At 40.0% G+C, this 20,050-nt stretch overlaps 3 protein-coding genes across 4 annotated transcripts; 2 read left to right on the top strand and 1 right to left on the bottom strand.

Moving 5' to 3' along the window:
- Positions 1 to 6,625, bottom strand: fam168b (family with sequence similarity 168 member B). Of its 2 annotated transcripts, none has more exons than XM_022754128.1 (7): positions 6,546 to 6,625; positions 3,309 to 3,400; positions 3,107 to 3,193; positions 2,512 to 2,654; positions 2,128 to 2,329; positions 1,075 to 1,199; positions 1 to 987 (listed from the first exon to the last, which is right to left on the bottom strand). In XM_022754128.1, exons 2-6 carry the CDS (start codon positions 3,376 to 3,378, stop codon positions 1,087 to 1,089), a joined length of 615 nt encoding a protein of 204 aa, XP_022609849.1. In that variant the 5' UTR covers positions 3,379 to 3,400; positions 6,546 to 6,625; the 3' UTR covers positions 1 to 987; positions 1,075 to 1,086. The 2 variants fall into 2 exon arrangements, with proteins under 2 accessions (XP_022609849.1, XP_022609850.1); XM_022754129.1 differs by having other exon boundaries at positions 3,107 to 3,190.
- A 556-nt stretch (positions 6,626 to 7,181) lies between these two features.
- Positions 7,182 to 10,344, top strand: fbxo45 (F-box protein 45). The gene is made up of 3 exons (XM_022754127.1): positions 7,182 to 7,718; positions 8,569 to 8,925; positions 9,087 to 10,344. Exons 1-3 carry the CDS (start codon positions 7,392 to 7,394, stop codon positions 9,270 to 9,272), a joined length of 870 nt encoding a protein of 289 aa, XP_022609848.1. The 5' UTR covers positions 7,182 to 7,391; the 3' UTR covers positions 9,273 to 10,344.
- Positions 10,345 to 14,777: 4,433 nt separating this feature from the next.
- On the top strand, positions 14,778 to 20,050 carry nrros (negative regulator of reactive oxygen species). The gene is made up of 3 exons (XM_022754059.1): positions 14,778 to 15,009; positions 16,735 to 16,849; positions 17,986 to 20,050. The coding sequence occupies exons 2-3, from the start codon at positions 16,748 to 16,750 to the stop codon at positions 19,942 to 19,944; spliced, it is 2,061 nt and encodes a 686-aa protein (XP_022609780.1). The 5' UTR covers positions 14,778 to 15,009; positions 16,735 to 16,747; the 3' UTR covers positions 19,945 to 20,050.

Raw genomic sequence — 20,050 nt, 5'->3', positions numbered from 1 at the left:
CACACACACACACACACACGGTGCAAATAATAAAAAATAAAAAAAACATCCTCTGCTTGCTCCCCACCACTAATATTTGCAGCTAAAATAAGTGAATTAACACAGAAGTGTTTCAAGCAGGAAACAAAAGCTGCTTCAGATGGGTTTTTTTTTTCCTAAAACAAGTGGCGTGGCAGGAAAAATAAAACACATGAAGTGATGAAGTGTAGGTATGGCCATCAGTCAGAGGCATAAACTCAAAGTTCGACCTTTCTCCTAAAATACAAAAATGGTAAGACATAATGCATATACTGCATCACTGAAAGAAACAATAAAAACCTAGCATCACTTACCAAAACACAAAGCAGTGAAAATAGTACAGTTTAGTCTGCACTGATTTGTGCAGGTATGTTTTTGCATGAAGAAACGTTTCTTGTCTTTTCTTTCACATATAAGACATGGTCACTGGTGATTCAGCATTGCAGATTATTACTTTTTTAAGTTCCTTTGGATGTGTGCCTTTTGTTGATTTTGCATCTGTCACAGCAGGTAGACTGAGCTAGCAATACTTCATATATTTATATATACACATGCATTCAACACCGTATGCTTCTCCCAAATTAAAAAAAAAAACAACAACAAAATAAAACAATTCCAAACTCCCTTTTCACCACTTAAGAGTTTAAACTATAAAAACCTGCATGACAGTCCACAAAAAGTTTGCATGGAGGCTTTGCTGTTTGATGTGAGATATGCGGCAGGTTGTAGGGGTGCTGGCGCTGGGGTGTGGCGTGGGATGCAGTCTTATTTCGTTAAGAGGGGGTCATGGGGACGAGCCTATTCTTCACCTCCCCCCTGTCTGAATGGGCCTCTTTCTATGTAGTTGTGTTTTAGATTCACATTATGCTGGAAGAAGAGTAACTGGTTGCAGACACTGGCAGAACAGGTCTTCACCAAGAGCAAAAAACACTGGAGTAGAGTGTGAATGCATATCTACCATCTTCTGACCTGCAGGGAGAACAACACGTAGAAATACAAAGTTTAAATCTGCATGTATCTTTAGTGAATTGTTTTAGATCCACGCATCATACTCACGCTTCCCTCTCTTCACCACTGCGGGGGCACATAGCTGTAGCTGGGTGTGCCAGGAGGCCGATATGTGGGCATCGTGACTGGGTGGGGGGCAACAGGCGCTGGTGATGGAGTCGTCAACAAAGTTCCTGAGAAGCAGAGTGAACACCATTAACCATATTTTCTATTCAATATGTGAAAGAATGACTGACTTAATTTTATTTTATCTACCAGTATCTAACAACATAACACATTAACATCATCCAAATATGGATATCTGACACACAGGAGCAGGAGATCTCCAACATCGGAAAATAACAAATACATGAACACAGCCGCATGGGCACAAACATAATACGCAGATTTAAACAAACACATCCAAAACGACACTAAATATAAATATGCATCCATCAATGTCAAACATGGTATATCTTATCATGTTCATAAGTAAATAGTCTGTAATCTATATAAAGTAAAGTCTGAGGATTTTATTGATCATAGGTGATCCTCCTGTTCCACACTTTAGAAAATATATATTCAGATAATGCAAAAGCATGATCAAAAAGCCATTAAATTAAAGCTCCATCCTCAGGTCTAAATCAAATCAGGTCTGAAACGAACTTTTTTAAGCAATATTTATCATAAATCATGTTACACAAGACAATAGAGAATCATTTGTTTTAACTTCAGTTACTTCACAACATTTACAGATTCTTTCATCTTTAACCACAACTGACCTGTGTATAGTGATCTCACACTTAGAAATTATACTGAACATAGTTTTCACATAATGTTATCATGTTGCTTCTTAAAGAAACAATAAACCCTCAGTTTTAGCCTTTGCCAGATGTCTTCTGCTCATGTGTGTATGTATTTGAATTCCTTCATCTCCAACTTCGAAAAAAAATTCTCTTCAAATCCACAATAATGTAATAAAATGAATGACGCCTGTGCATCTGTTACAAAAAAATCCTAATAAAATATTTCACTAGCAAACAATGAGGTTGGTTGGCATGACGACCAACAGTGAATATAAAACTTAATTAAACATTAGATTGATAAAACACTGTGGTTTACCAGCAGACATGGCCATGGTGGTGCCGGCCACCATCCCCATGGCAACACCGTTGGGGCGGGGCGGAGGGATTGGCGGGGCATACATGGCTGCAGGCATCCCATTCGGCTGGACCACGGTTGTGTGATGAATAACATGAGGCGGTGCAGCAGCATACAGCGGCTGTGTATAGTAAGTGCCTTGTTGTTGTGAGGGTATTAATGCCTGGATCACAGAAGAAAGGAATAAAGACATGTGACATTTTATTCACAAGAAAATGAAACAGCAACATCAAAAACATCCAAGGATTAGAAATTATAGCGCCAGCCTGAGGCCAATCCATGAAACTTCTTAAAGCCAGAACCAGTGCAAAGTCTGTCAGCAATTGAAACCATAAACGTACTGACCTGTGCGTATGGGTTCTGTTGGGGGTAGGAGCTCCTGACAGGGTAAACAGCAGCAGGGTAGGGGTTGGGTGAGGAGGAGTATGGTGGGACAGTCCCCGTGTTGGGAGAGCAGGACATTTTGAAAGGAGTGCCTGGAGCGTAGCCTGGAGTGGGAGGAAGACGCTTCACATTAGTGCTGACAATTTTCAAATGTACAAGTCTCTTCCAGTAACCGGCTGTGGATGAAGAGCAGCTGGAGTGATTTGACTCTTTTTTCTTTTCTTTTTTTTTTAGTATGACTAATGCAGTTTGACTGATTTTCTCTATATCAGAGTCAGGTGGCAAATGCTTGCAGTTTGATTTTACAGCTTGAAAAAAGGTCTTCAGACTGAAACTTAGAGCTTGTAGCTCAGTAAACATAAATGTCTGTCTACACTGCTACAGAATGAATGCTTTCATTTTACCCACTAGTTGTAGACTCAATCATTTGCTCAACTGTCACATTTTTCTGCTTATCAGCCAGGCCTCATTTAATGATACTACAGTGGTATATGAGAATGTATGAAGTATGAGTCTTCACTATCTCTATATTTTATTAGTAGAATGCCCTTCTTACCACTGGGGAAAGCTGGGTTTGCTCCTGCGTAGACACTGGGAGTGTATGCTGGAGCAGCTGCTGCATAGCCAACAGGGAATCCAGCTGCTTCACCCAGAGAAGAGAAAACAAAAAGTCAGTCCTTGTTAATTTCTTCATTTAGGATAATTTCTTGGGAGTGAGAAATTTTCTTAAACCATTACACATCAACACATTAAATTACCTGGGTACCCTATACCCTTAGTATTGGTAAAGGGGACCCCTGTTGGCGCAGGGCTGTACACTGGATTCATTATGGTCACGTCGTCACAGATACTGCAATGAAAGAAGCATAGACCACATGAATTTCATGGCATGTTAAATTTAATGCAGAGTAGAGATGAGCATATGACAATGAAGCATGGCTGAGAATTCACTGTTTCAACATTGTTGATTCAACAGCTTGGATCGGCTGAAGACAACCGCCTGCCAGAGTACATCTGAAGCTTCAAAGATCTTCAGAAAAAGCTTCATTCAGTTTGACAGTTTGGGAAGTTTGTCAGATAAACTATGTGATCTAATGTGATGGACAATAGTGGCATAAAAAGAGAGGAGAATAACAGTAATCAGATGATTTAATAAATCTCATTCTCCAGTCACATCACATTGTAACTCATGAAATGTTACATGAATATCAACCCTGAGATTAAAACAAATCAGACAACAGTGACACTGAGTCCAAGCTACTACCTTACTGGTGTAAGATATATTCATATACAGTGTCAACAAGCATATTTTGTATCCAGGCAGTTTATTTATTCATAATTTTATGTCACATGTTGCACAGTCACATTTACATTTAATGAACAAAAGGACTTTTATTGCTCACATAAGACTAAAACTATGAAAATCAGTTGTGAAGCTTCGACCCGAGTCTTTAAAAGCTGCTAACCAGATGTTGCTGTACTTGCTTTGAAGCCCTGAAGCTACGAATCGTTTTCAGGAACAAACAGAAAAGAGGCTTCATCAGACTTCATTCCCCCATTGTTAAAGTAAAGATCAACTGGGTAAATCTATCACAGATCCATGAGCAGCTCTCCACAGTCAGTGAGAAACTTTCTTCGTCAGACACAAAAAGAAGTGGTAACAAAATATCTAAAACACACCTCACTAGCATGATAAACAGAGTCAATGCCGAGACCTCACTGCTACAACTAAATGAACTAACAAGCACAGTCAGCTTGTGTCACATTTAACCAGAAGACAGAGCAGACTGCAGTCATTATTGATCCTAATTAAACCTTCTGCAATCAAAAGCTGCTTAGCCTCAGCAAGTCAAATACAGAAGAACAGAAGTCGTTTACAATTATTTATCTATTGTATAAATGGACCTGACATCTTCCAATCAGACCACGCAGACACATGGAACAGAGCAAAGCATGATGAAGTGTAGATGTTCCCCCAACTCTGCTGGTGGTCAGCAATGGTTACTCATTGTTCCATAACAGGCTCTTGATTAATTCCATCAAAACCGTCACACTAATCTCAATAATGTAGCTTGGTTTGTTTGCCCTTTTCACAGTGAAGCTGTAGCCATCATTAGTGTAGCTCTCTCTAGTGGACAGGAGAGAGTATATCATTATCACTTATGCACAAAAAACCTACTAAATGTATATGGCGTAAAGAATGCATCATGACAGCACTTAGACAGATCAGTCTTTCATTTCAGTGATCAGAATGATGTGAAGCAACAAACGTGTTGTACTGAGGACATGAGATAATTATGTAGTGAGGAGAACAGTGAGGAATACCAGCGGCTTATATGGGATGACCTTGCCAGGTCACAGTCACAACAGATATTCACTTTTGTTCCTTTATCTTTCATGTGCTGTCCACACATATTCATAACTGCAAATCCAACATTTAGTCAGAGCTGGTCTCATATTTTACACAGTACGCCTAATTTAACTCAGTGCAAGCACTGTGATGCTGCCTTAAACATGCCTTAAACTCAGCTGTCACTGCGCAGCTGAGTTTATGTTTAAGGTATGAGCTCTTCCATCTCATAGAGAACATCTTACTGTTCACTTAACTTGACTTTTACTGTAATCTGACAATGTATACAATACAATGTATAGTAAAGCTGAAATCAACACCTTTTGACTCTCATGGATATTTCAACAGTTTCCTAAAACAGTTTCATACATTTATTCAATAACGTCAGATTTGTGTTTCAAGTTGCATAACACGACTTTCTTAGATCCTGACTTCTACTCCACATGATGCTCATTAGTTGAAAAACACTTGGGGAGAGTTTTGTCTCTATTCTGTCCTCAAGCGGTGCACCAAACACCATTACGTCACTTTACAAAGAAAATTTAAACAGTAAATGAAATGCACCACTCTTGTCTAGTGACCAGAATATTAGTATCTTAGGCAGTTATGGAGTGAGCACAAACTCAAGTCTACTTTATAGTCTTTTTATGGAAACCACTTACATTAGAGCTGCAACAAAGGAATGTTTTCATTATCGATTAATCTGCTGATGGTTTTCTCCATGAATCAACATGTTTTGTCTATAAAAACCTCAGAAAGTACTGAGAATACCTGTTATACAGATTTCATGAGCCCAAGGCGATGTCTTCAGATGTTGTTTGTTTCTAACACATTCACTTTATTATCATGTAGCACAGAGAAAAGCAGCAAATCGTCACATCTGAGGAGCTAGAAAGGGCATATGTTTGGCATTTTAATTTATAAAATGACTACAGCGGTTCAATTCTAGTTGTTGATTAATTATCTGTTGATCAACCACTCAATTAATCGACTAAACGTTGCAGCTCAATTTGATAGCTCTACATCAGAACAGTGAGCAGCAGTAACTGCGTGCTGTCCACAAGGTGTTCATGTGTATTCAAATCTCTAATAGCTCGTATCAGGACAAACAACACAAGCTGTGTCATCTCGCTCCTAACACAAAACTGATAACAACAAACACACAGCGACGTACAAGCAGCAACAGAGCAGAGAGCAGAGCTCAAGCCTCAGGACACACGCGACCACACACAGCGTTTTATTTACAGGTGACGTTATGTTCCTGTAGAAATAAAGATGGCAACCTGTCAGCAGAACAACTGGAGAGGTACGTACGGGGCTTTGTTAATATGGTCTCGCTCAGCTCTCAGCCTGCGGTTAGTTGAGCGTGTCTGTCGCTGCAGGTACGTTCCTGCGTCCACAATGACCTGCTGCTCACCTGTCTGACCGCAGGAAAACACCGGACCGGCCCCGGACAGCGGATAAATGGGGGCAGCTTGTCCACAGGCCGCAGAGCACACAGACAGTTGTGTCCCGCAGCTCCGCTTGTCCCAGTACCACAGGTAATGCACGCGCGCACACACACACAAACACACACACACACACACACACACACACACACACACACCTTCTTATGTGGACAATAACTAAAAGTGAGTTAGTGTACCTGTCCCGGCCGGCCGTCTGTCCCCCCCTCTGGTCCTCTGCCGTCAGATGAGACGTAGCTGATGCTGGTTTGATCTCAGATGCTTTGCTGAACTCTTTTGAGCACCCCGCGTCACTTCCGAGTAGTGTCACGTGGTTTGCCAATATTTAATATTACTCTTTGCTTTTTCAGGTGATCATTTGATTTTTGTTTTCTTCTTCTAATGTGTTGTTTGTATGTTTTTATAAAATTTAAACCTTATTTTTAAGTTCTAAATATAAGCACAGTCAGTAAAAGCACTGTGGATCAAATTAAAAGAACGTAACAGGCCAGAAATTGGAGTTTATTAGAAACCCCGGTATTTGTGTTAAGTCCAGTTCCTCTGTGCTGTTAGTCTGACAGGGTCGGTACCATGGTCGGTACAATGTCACACTGCTATACTGTACCGTCCGGGATCCTGTCACTGCAACACCGTGTCAGCTCCACGGCGGCGCTGCCCTGGGGTCCTGACAGGACATAACATTTATTTGACTCGAGCAGGAGTTTCTCTTCATCTGATAAATCAACCCACCAGGATATAACCCACTATAAGTAACATCTATACCAACTACTAATTTTGTTAATTAATCTATATGTTTCATTTCTTTAACATTACAGTGAGTGTAGTTGCTCTTCCAAGACCTTGACGCATCACTTCCATTCAGCCATTGAAGTGGGGGGAGCAGGGTCCGTACTGTTGTGGTTCCAGTGCGACTTATGTGTGTTTTCATGGAAATGTTGCTATGTAACTCATAATTAGTAATCATTCTTCGGTGTAAGCTCAAACTATTCTGTCGGCTGGTGTCGTCGGTGAGGAGCAGGACTATAATGTCTGGAGCCGTCGGTGGAGGAGGAGGCTCCTCCTGTCTGGGTGCAGCAGCGGCAGCTAGTTGCAGCTCCGCCGGCTCTCCCTACACTGCCGCAGCCGGAGGAGGCGCGGGGATAGCCGGGAGGCTGCCAGCCCGGGTCCTGGAGCATGTTTTCTCCTATCTGGAGATGTCTGACTTGATGCGGTGTTCGCTGGTCTGCTGGCACTGGAACAATATCCTCGCGGATGAAAACAGCGAGGTGTGGCGCAGCCTCTGCACCCGGTCCCTGAGCGATGAGGCTCTGCGGTCTGACATCCTGTGTAACCTGCCCACCTACAAGGGGAAAGTAGGTTTACCAATGTACCACTGTTGTGTCCGGTTGGTAGGGCTGTGAGTGTTCACAACATCCATTTGAACATTTCCCCGTTTAGTGTTACCTTTGCTCTGCAAACACTTACAGCGTGAGTCAAACTGCACACCGTCGTCAGGACAAATAAATATGCTACAACATCGTACGCCAAAAGAGCCTTAAGAATGAAATGAAGACATAAGAATTAAATTGGCAGATTCTTAAATGGGGTTTGGTGCAAGGTTGTTTTGAGTCAAAGTACTGAGGATAAGATGGAACAGGCTGAACAAGGTGCTGTCAGAAGCACACATTAGCCCATAGACCCATATTTTATCAGATCACAGCTTTTGCATCATATGCAGGTAAATGATAGAAAAATTAAACCTATATTTAGAGCAGTCTCTGAATGGAACTGTCAGTCGCACACATTTCTTTATTTTCCACGGGACCGTGTACAATTGCCTCAAGGAATCTTGGAAGTCCTTAGACCTCACTTTGATCCAGTTATAGATCAGACTCTACACTTTAAAATGCCAAAATCCAGTTTAAATTGAAACCTTGCACACCTGCTCTTTCTTATTAACAGTTAGTCCTGTGTTGATCATTGTGAAACACCCATACAAAAACTTTCAACTCCAAAGCCCTGACTGTTGGAACACATTGTGTCCTCAATGGTGGAAATACCAAAATCCATGACCGTGTCTCAACTTGGATATGCAGGACTCCATATCTAGTAACAGATGTTTTCCAAATCTCTAGAATTCACCAATAAATGCAATTACTGTAGCTGAGATTCTGCAAACCATAACAGCAGTAAATTAACTGATCCATTTCTTGTCCTCTATAGCTCAAGGCCTTTCAACATGCTTTGAGCTCCCATGACTGCTCTCGCAATGTTTACGTGAAGAAGAACGGCTTTACCCTGCACCGCAACCCTATTGCCCAGAGCACGGATGGTGCGCGTGGCAAGATTGGCTTTTCGGAAGGACGGCATGCCTGGGAGATCTGGTGGGAAGGCCCCCTTGGCACCGTGGCTGTGATAGGCATCGCCACAAAGCGGGCAGCAATGCAGTGCCAGGGCTACGTTGCTCTACTGGGCAGTGATGACCAAAGCTGGGGCTGGAACCTGGTCGACAACAACCTGCTTCATAATGGGGAGGTTAATGGAAATTTCCCACAGTGTAACAATGCACCAAAATATCAGGTGGGAGCTGGAGTTGTGTCTGCATGTCATTCATATCCTCATCAGGCTATTATTCTTCTGTTAAAATGACGATGAAACGTTTGCACTGATTGATCCAAATAGTTTGCTGTGGTACTGGTGTCCGTTTAATCTAACACAAACATGTCATCATGTGTCCACAGATTGGTGAGAGAATTCGGGTGATCCTAGACATGGATGACAAGACGTTAGCCTTCGAGAGAGGATTTGAGTTTCTTGGAGTAGCATTTCGTGGACTCCCCAAAGCCTGCCTATTCCCTGCTGTCTCAGCAGTATACGGAAACACTGAGGTCACCATGGTGTACTTGGGAAAACCTCTGGACGGCTAGAAGCAGAATAACATGTGCCACCATTCAAATTATCAAGCCACTGGTGAGTGCAGGACTTTGACTGTCAACACAGTGCCAACCATGTGTGTTGCACCATGTCAAAAGTGGTCATGTTTCCTCCAAGCAAAATAACTCTATTCACATACGTAGAGAGGACTGTTGGCATTTCTACTACAGCGGCACATGAACCCAGTCAGTTTTTGGACTACAGGGAAAAGGGTGTGGGGACAGTCATATACACGTGGAAGTGTCCACTTTTACAGTTTAGCTGCTGGACCTTTTATGTACAGACCAGGGGAACATAATTTAATTTCATGTGATTCAGTGCTGAACATTTACTTGATATTTTGTCCGCTTGAATGAGGCCAAAACTCTTCTAAACTGTGGCAAATACTTTAAGACATAATTTTAATAAGTGACACAGTCGTTGTTATGAATAGCTATCTGTTGTATGAGTTAACACAGGTGAACTATAATCAGTGACTGGATTATAATGGTTTTATGCCAAATGTGACCTAATGTTGTATTTTGATAAAGGCAAACAGAGGACTTAAGGACCAACTGTCACACATGTGCATGGACACTGGTGTATGGACTGAATCATTTGCCCTTTTAAAATACTCAGCCAGTAATGGTGGAAACTATATCCGTATCATGTTAATGTGTGTCCTTTTTAATGTGCTACTGTAGTATTACACACTATTTATTGGTTTTATCTATGGTACTATAGATACTGTATGGTTATAGGGTTTGAAAATAAAGTCTATAAGGTGCCACTCTTAGAACAAAGATGGTTTGATGCTTGTGTTTGCAGCACAGATGGTTGTATACCACAGCCTGTCGATTTATCTGCGCAGTCACAGCTGTCCAGTTACACTACATGTTTCCAGCCCATGCTACACAAATCTGTCCCCTGAACTTTGGAAGGAAGACTCAGAGCTAAAGAGCTCAAGCCTATAAACTGCATATTGTCAAGGTCTGGTAAAAACCATGTATCTCCACATTTTGTGATTTCGAATTGTTCAGATAAATTGTTCTTTTACGTGTTGAGAAATATTCCTAAATCTTAAAATAAATGAATCATGCAAAATCCCACTGATTTATGTGAAAAATACATTGTCACAAAGGTGAAAAACAGGACTGTTTTTCTTAGCCCATGAAAGGTTTTGCAGATACATGGATTGTGTAGGCTAGTGATGACATGCTTATACAGTAACTGCAGGAGCTACTTTAGGACATTGATTTACTGTAAAGAATGGAGACAAATTATGCAATATGCAAGACGAACCACTTCAGATACATTAGTTCCTCCAGCATGAAAAGAAACTGCGCAACACAGGCAGTTCACACATCAGCCTGAGAGTGAGTCTGCATGAAAAGTATGTCAGGTAATGGTCTATATTATATACTACTCTATTTACTATATACTATACCAAGAGGAAGTCTGTCCACAGCTCTCATCTTTTACCTGTTTCCACAGAAGACAGAAGAATATAAATACATCTGATCTCCACTATAGAGAACAGGAAGTTATAAGGCTAAGCTTCACTGTCAGACACCATTTTGAATCTAGTCATTAACACTTTTTTTAATTCAATTTGATTCAATTTTATTTGTATAGCGCCAAATCATAATATACATTATCTCACTAAATGAGTATATTATTTTTCTAGTTTTAATGTTTTAAGTTCTCTTTCAATGTATAATGTATGTGCTGTTAAATTTCAATATTTTTAGCAACAGCTAAAAATATTGAAATTTTACATTGCTAGGATCATAAGTATATTTCTGTTGGCTGAATAAACAGTTAGAAAGCCTATTTTTATATCTAAAATAATCCTAGAGCCTCTTATTATTCAAGACAGGAAGCTGGTATCTGCCACACATATGCCTGACCTGCTGTAGTAACACTACTAAACTGTAAACAGGAAGACCTCACAAATATAAGAACATATGCCAAAAATAGGAAACCTGCATTAGCAGAGCAAAAGTCAGCCTTCAGCAATACTAATTTAAAGACTGCATCAAGATATTTTCACAGACAAGACCTAAAAATAACCTGAATCACCTCCTCTGACAAACAAAACAGTTTAAGTTTCACATTGGTGGTATTTTTATCTGGAGTCTCCCACTAAATTGCTACTATATTTTATTCATCTAACCATTTAGAAAATGATTTATAAAGGTGGTGCAACACCGGACTCAAGCTATATTCAGGTGACTGGAACATTTTACTGCTCTCAATATGTGTCTGGTATGTCTGTTGTGAGATGCATTTTACAAATTTCAGGCAGCATCTTTTTGTTTTGAAATCATGAATCATAACTAAGGATAAACAGACAAAACCAAAGTGCCACACTCACAGACACTCAGTCTCCATCAGCAGGAGACAAAAGACACCACAGTGGACACACTGTTCTGCTGCGGTGTATAGGAGAAGATAATGATTTATTGAATATGTGTGTCCAATGCTAAGAGCGTGGCTGCCTTATATGGTCCCTTTGTCTTTGAATTTCTCTGTCTGAGTGTCTCCTAATACAGAGCAGTCTCTCCACTTTCCTGTCATTCTGTGCTGTTCAGACTGTTTATCAGTGTCAGTCTCTTCACCTTTACTTGTTTTAACGCTGCCTGTCTGTCAGTCAGTCTGATTTCCTCCGGGCTGTGTTTCTAATTGCAGTGTCACTACCTGTTTCCTTTAGAGCACCATCAAACCTGTTACACATGCCTTAGATTGACCTTGTTCCCATACATTAATCCATTACATCCCTGCATCGATGTGAATCCTATTGATGATTTTTTTCTCTAGCTCCACCATGAGGTTGACGTTGGTGGTTGGTAGTGAAATATGACTCAAAAGGTGATCTTAGAGATGTCTTTAATGTGCTGATCAAAAGATTCTTTACTGTCAGACTTTGAGGAATCAAACAGTTGTCAAGTTACTTGGTAAAACTGGTATCTGTGTCGGGCTGGGCCAATGAACAGTATCTCAGTTTTATCTGGATTTAGGAGCATGTTTTTGACATCCAGCTTTTCAGAGCAAAACAAACAGGCCTCTAACAACATTAGGAAAGGCTAGTATCACTTTAAAACTGAGAAGCTAGTGATCTGATGAGAGAGACAGTCAGATCAGAAACCACAGTCCCACGGTCCGTGTTATAGGTCACACTTGAGCTTTTGCACTTGTTTATATATAATTTTAGAAATATCTTTACATCATAAATAATTTATTCCTTCATCTTAAATCCTTCTGAGAACACAAACAGTGTAAGACTGACTTGAAACTTTCAGGAACCTTAATTTTTTTTGAGGGGTCCTATAAAATGTAATACATCCTGTTTCCACAAGAGGACAGTGATCAACTTGACAAGATGATTACACAAATATGTGCCTTGCACCACAGAAAAGCCCGGTCATGTGCAGAGGGAAGTCTCAAGAAGATAGAGGTTTCCACCTTATGCTTAATAATAAATCTGGTATCAAGTAGGTTTTCGAAAACTGGATCTGTTGTCATTGATCTGCAGCAGAGCAGTAAAATTTAAAGCTTATAATATTGAAAAACAAGTGATGTATGTTTGAAAGATATTAGGTGGAAGATGTGAATTATGTCTCTATCTGCTGTTAGGAAAGAAAGTGAAACAGGAAATTAAAAGAAAAACACTAAACCTGAGAGACTAAGAATTCATCCTTGTTTGCAGTTGTCATTGTTGCTGCTGGGTATGAGTTGCCCACACCCGCCCTCACCCGCCCTCACCCGCCCTCACCCATGGGACTTTACACCCCAACTGCCACATTATCCTCTCAGCTCTCAGAAATAGAATGCAAATTTTCATTCTATGTGTTGATGAGGCCTCAAGTCCTGAAACAGATAAAGAATAGTTCTCGGTATTCACGCGTCTGCTGCACATGTTCACACTACTGCACAAGTCCACAGGTGGAAGTGAACATACTGATTTACACAGCTACTTAAACCATGTACATGTAACATCTGAAGCCAGTAGACCATGCCCGTGTAACAGTTTATGTCCACTGTGAAGATATTATTTCAAGTCAGACTGAGACTGACCAGAGATGTAAGGCAGGGCGGTTAACAGTGACAGGTCTATCATACTGCAGAATGATTTTTCTTTCTCACAAAACAAAGCTGAGCAGTTCAAAAGTTTGATTACATTCATGATCACTTCCTAGCAGTGTTTTCCTTCTTCATGTATCACGTTACCCACGTGCATTTGCGTCTTAATGTCTGTGCGCAAGAACAAACAAAAACTCATTAAACTGCTCGATAGCACTACTAATGGTCAAAAACTCCACAAGGAACCTCGTAAAGAATGTTTATTCTTTTATTTTTAAGTTACAGTTTTTTTTTAATTTATTTGATAGTGACAGGAGAGAGATGACATGGAATAATAGAAGAAGGTCATGCAGCAAAGGTCATGAATGACAACTTCAACTCTCTTTCACAAGAATGCCCCCAACATTCTTCTTCTGTGGTGTCCTTGCCACTGTTCTGCAGTATTGCTGTCACTCCTGGTCACTGGAGAAACTGCAAGGGTTGGTAGGGACAAAGTGTAGCCTATGTATGAAACTTAATGTTAGTGGGCCCACAGTGAACCTCATGTTTGCAATATATGAGATTAGCTGTACATGAGCAGTGGAGGCTGGACACAGTGACAGTGAACACAGGTCATCTTATTGTTGTGTTTTTTCACTTTGTACAACCAGCTCATGTGCTCTCTCTCTGGTTTTACTTAAGCAGAGTAAATCCTCCTCAACATGGATTCTTATCGCTAAGAAAATCTTGTTAATTCTCAAACTTACAACAGAGTCAGAAGTGAGAGCTAGAGATGTCCAGTGTGAAAACAGGAAGGGATCACTAAGCAATCAGCTCTCCAAGGACGGGACCATCACTTCCTGTTTCCTAATTCCCCATTCTTGCACCCATGGGCAACTAAAAACAAGTTCATAAATGGACTTAACCAAATGACAAAATAGAGCTTCAGGTCCATTCAGTAGCTGAAAGGGTGACACATAGTGATGACTGAAGGTACTTGAAGTAGCCATGTTGTAACTAATGTTGAAAATAAAATATTAGAGGACTTCTCCATTTCTCCCCTAGATCACATTGCTGTGGTATGAGTTGTGTTATCCATCGCTCATCTTCTTGATTCCCTGTCTTTTGTTATTAGGTACAGGAGCGTTGTTACCCTGCAGTACATTGCTATATATACATAGAGATGATTTTGTTTTTGTGTGTATGTGTGTGCTTTGTGATGACTGTTGCAGTGAAAGGCCAGAAAATCAGGCAGGAAGGGTGTGTGCATTGAGTGGTTTCCTCTCTACTTGGTTGACTGATCAGCATGAGCTGAGGGTGTGAAGGGTGTGTTCTCATTGGGTTTTTGTGGTGGCAGTTCTGCTACCAACCTTAGTTGACAGTATAACAAAATTACTGTCGTGGCGTTGAGAAGAAAAAAAAAACTGCAGTGTTGGTTGAAAGCTGCTCAGCCTGCACTCGCCTTCCTGTGGCCCCGGGCTTGAGAACCTCTTTCTGATTGCAGCTTGTCCATGTGACTTGGTTTCCGTTGACTGCCTGCTTCCGTGAATAGTAAAAAGAGGCATTACTGCTCAAGTGAGAGCAGAGGAAGGCAGCTGTGAGAACACACACTGCAACAGCGGGTCAACCAGCGATATGGTCAGGAGATCAACCATCAGTGGCTTGGGAAATCTACACCTAACCACCAGTGTAAGTAAATGCACTGTGCACTCTACTAATGCAGTATGCACAGATGCTATGACAGCTAAAAGAAACCCATGCTTTGTCTAAATTATGAATGCTGAAAAGTTTTGTTTTTGGTGTATTTAACCACCTGCTTTGGAACATACAGTAAAACCTGCCAGTGTCATATAGGATGTCATAAAGACTCTAAAACAAATGTCAACAAAAACAATAGGAAAATATGTTTATGTCATTTAGTTTTTGCACAGCATTTTCTGGCATGTAGATCAATTTAATCTTAAACCAGCATTACAGACTATACTGAAATAAAAGTTGCATAATTAATCTTCATTAATCTTAAATGGCTCTCAATTGCATTTGAATAATGTCCCATGAATTATGGATTGCAAACTATTAAACATCTAAAGTTTAAAAATCCAAATGACACAATGTCATTTCAGTCTAATAATGTTGATTTTTAGTTTCAGTTTATATCTCTCAATATCATATGAACATATCACATTTTTTTTATCATTATTCAGATGAATGGAACCATATGCTGTGTACTTTTACAATATAAGAGGAGAATATGTCATCACAGTTTGTATGTCATTATTATAGATGATAGTTTTCTTTCAAACGACCTTTATAAAGTCCAGTAACACTGAAAAAAGAAAAAGTGGTATTCTGCAAAATGTCTTTTCAGTGTGTAACTCTTCTCCACAACAGATAACATAGTTAAGAAAGTGAATAGTGTTATTGTCTCTGTGTTGTTCATTACTGTTAGCCGTGCAGATTAATTGGCTGGGATAAAGTATTTATTTGAACTGTGGTAAAACACAGCAAAAAAATGACAAGAACACAGAGATAAAATGTCATCATAGAAAACAGAAAAGGGAACAAAATTGTTCACATGAAAGAGAAAACACTGTGGGGGGTTTAAATGATACCCCGTAAAACAGAATTTTTCTTCAGGCCACTACAATACAAAGATTACAAATGTGCGCAAGTAAAAAAAGGAACACAAGGCCTTCACATTCAGTGTGCGTCACCCAGTGGTTTGAACTGAAATTAGGGAGATTCTACCAAATTGTCCAGCAGCTGTTTTCAGGATAAAAGTTGATATTATAGAGAAAACATTAACCAATTTCCACAGGCTGGGACCGGATCAAAAGTCTAAATAAATAAAAAATATACTGTACATATAAAACATTTTTTCAAATTATTTATCTCTAACTTTATATCATCCACATACAACCCAAATGAACCACAGATTACACGTTGTGGACGCTATAAGGACGACATACCGCCGCCATTAGAGACATGAACTGAACGCAACATTCTCACGTTTGACAAGTAAAGTTTAGGATATGGCACAAATAATTTGCTCAAAGCTGCAGAAATGTGTCATCTATGACTAGGTCATAAAAAACTTATCTGAAAAGTTGACTGAAAAGTCTAGAACTGAGCCCAGGTTTGTCAGGGTTGAATGTAAATGTCTGTGCCCATCCACCACTTTGACCTCCACACTTCAGTGTTAAGCCGCTTCTGCTCGTTTAATAATCCAGTTATGGTGGAGCAATTGATTTCCCCAGCTTCTCATGCACAGAGGACATGTTGCTCCTTTCATGACACTAAATTATAACAGCAGGTATTCTCAAGTTTCAAAAATAATATGTTAAAAATATCTAATCTAAAATAAGCCATCATTCAAAGCGTTATTTCTCTCCCCTTCTGTCATCTTGTCAACAGTAAAGATGTTAAAATGCCAGCCCACGGATTCACTCCCATCCTGCTTTGCTTGTTACCCGTGTGGATAATCCTGACAGCAGTCTCAAGTCATCCACAACGCAGCCCATGCCAGCTGGTAAGATATTTCTTTTTTTCAGCTCTGCTTAATAAAAGCTGGACATGAAATTATCTGAGTAAGGTGTGAGGAACAGGATACAGAATACAATTTATATGTGGTTTTTATGAATGTTTAAAACATGTTTAAACACATAAGAGTGTGAGTCTAGTGTTACTAAGAAAAGCGTCTTCACACGGACAAACTCAGATGGACAATTTCAGTAAAAGACAAGTTGACTAAACCTTTTCATGCGAACATCCTGCAGGAAATTAAATCATTATATACGGTCTGATATTTCCCACTGGCAATTTGATTAATTTACCAAATAATTATTAGTCATCTTCCCACTAGTATAGCCCAATCTCTAATGAGGTGTAGGGTTTATCATTTTAAGATAAAGATCTTCATATTATCAGGAAGACCCATATCCACCCAGACCAAATCCATTTAACAAATTATTAACGTTTACAATGGCGGACTGTCAAATCAGCAGTTAACAATTATTAAGTCCTTAATAATTAAGGTTTGGTTTGAAAGCTCGGTACATAGGTGTTTGACAGTCCTCCTACTGAATGAAGCACCATCTCAAAAGACAAAGCAAAGTTTTCACAATCTCACAACCCCCAGATTTTCTAATCGATGATTTACTACTAATACATTAATATTATGTTAATTGTACACACACACACACACACTTACACACACTTACACACACATATATAAAATAACGTATATCAAAAACACCATTCTTAATTTCGCAACCTGTCAGCCAGGAAAAATTCATCAACTGGTTTATCAAAACTGAACTGAACAACTGAATCTGATAAATAGTCAAACATCATAAGGACAACAGCCTCACTAACTGCTCTGTGAGGCTGCACTCAGTCACAGTGCTGCTTTCAGACATGTGATTTTTCTACCTGAACCTAGTAAAATAATCAGCTGACAAGATTAACAATTCTTGAGGAATAAAAATGCCCTGAGGTAAAACATATAATGCATGTAAAGTCAAATTTCTACCTTTTAGAGTTGTTCCTGAAAGAAATCCAGTTTCTGTAGGATTTCTAAAAAGCTCAAACATTTCTCTCCCACAAAAAGACATACAAATACAGTAACACACAAATTTGAGTTATGTGCTCTCCTTTTCTCTGCAGATACAAACAACGGCTCTCTGCAACAATGCCAAGCTCTCCTCTGTGCCTTCAGGACTACCAAGCAACATAGAGGAGCTTCAGCTCAACTACAATCACATGCAAACACTACAAGATGACTCTCTCCTCCATTACCCCTCACTAAACAGCCTGAGCTTAGCTTGCAACAGTTTGGAGAAATTAGAATCAAACACTTTTCAACACTCAAAGTTGTTAGAAAGCCTCAATTTAGCAAATAACAATCTTTATATTGGCGACCCAGAAACCAGTTATGCATTAAAGAAGATACCAGGTCTTAGAGCTCTAGATCTGTCTGAGAATAAACTTGATGATGAAATGGCTGCCACTCTTCTCCAAAATCTGACGTCGTTGGAGTATCTCAATCTTTCCGGAAACCTCTTGCAGAGACTTGACGAGACCTCGTTCAGGGACCTTCACCTGCTCAAAGAACTCGACCTGCAGAGGAACATCATGTTCGAGATTGATGGTGCCTTTGACAGCAATCCCAAACTCCAGAGGCTTAACTTGGCCTTCAACTATCTCCCTTGCCTAACTGACTTCCACATGACTCAGATGGTGGTACTCAACACCAGCCACAACTTCATTGAGTGGTTCATCTCCAGACAAGACCTCAATGACACTTTCCAGCTAGAGACACTTGATCTATCACATAACAAACTGCTCTTCTTTCCTTTTTTGCCCAGCCATAGTCATTTACGGAACCTTTACCTGTCCCACAACAGCATTCGGTTCTACGAACACTTGGCAGACAACTCCACATTCCCAAACTCAACAACAACTGTTGAGTTCTACAATCTGAAAAAGTACACAAGCAATACGACTGCTAAGTTGTGGGATGACAGTCTTCACGGTGACATCTCCTCTCTTGAGATTTTGGATCTAAGAGGAAACCAGGTGGGGTATTTCCCCCGAGGATTCATTCAGAAAATGCCTATGCTGTCCAGACTTGGAATGTGCACAAACTGTCTGGAAACCTTAAATCTAACTTCAGAACAGTTCTCTGGCAGCTTGTATGAATTGGACCTCAGCAACAACAGGCTGAATCAGATTGTAGCAGATGAATACACGCTGACCACTCTTGGCAATCTGACTTACTTTAACCTGAGCCTGAATGATCTTGAGTGGTTACCCTTGAAATTATTTTCCTCACTGCCAAGCCTCAGGTCAGTGGATCTCAGCTATAACAACATTGACGTTTGTCCTTCTGAAGAAGATGAGATCAAAACAGAAACTATCTCATCTTGTGTGGATTGGAGAAATGTTGTCTCCCTTGGGCAGCTCTATCTTAAAGGATGCAACATTGAAATAATCCCATCGTCTGCATTCACAGGGTTGTCACTAACGCACCTGGAACTGTCCGATAATCCAGGACTCATTGTCCAACAATCAATACAAAGTCTCAGCAGAACTTTACAGCATCTAGGTTTAGGAAACACTCACCTACAAGACTTTGACTTCTCCCATTACAAACATCTGAAGTTTTTAAACATTTCAAGGAACTCTCTTGACCATCTTCCCCCATCACTCCTAGATCTTGACCTGAAAGTGCTCGACTTGAGGGACAACAGACTGTCCACTATCCCCTCAGGTCTGGCTAACACATTAGCTCCAAAACTTCACATTGTTTTCCTCACAGGAAATCCGTTCAACTGCTGCCAAACAGAGTGGTTCAGGACATTTGTAACAACAAAGACAATCAGTATGGTTGGACAGTCAGAAATTGAATGTGAAGATCCTGTTCAAATCATACACACAGTACAGCACTTACAGCCATCTGTGTGTTGGGAAGAAGGTGGGGAATCTATATTCTGGTACATTCTGCTTTTTGTACCCATATGTCTTTCATTTGTGGGCATTTCAATTATCGTTCTCCTCACCTTCAAGCCCAAAATGCTACAAAAATCAATTAAAAAAAGGTGTTTGAAGCCTACTTCTTACTGATACTTTATAAGCCACACAACTGTAGTCTGTACAGTGTATTATTGAGAACTGTAATTGAATGTATTTTGGAAATAAATTTAATTAATTGTAAAACTGTACCCCTTGA

The sequence above is a fragment of the Seriola dumerili genome, unplaced genomic scaffold (assembly GCF_002260705.1).
Source record: "Seriola dumerili isolate Sdu_G_001 unplaced genomic scaffold, Sdu_1.0 BDQW01000216.1, whole genome shotgun sequence".
NCBI lineage: Eukaryota > Metazoa > Chordata > Actinopteri > Carangiformes > Carangidae > Seriola > Seriola dumerili.
Note: the sequence above shows the minus strand (reverse complement) of the source record. Positions and strands in the feature narration are given on the sequence as shown.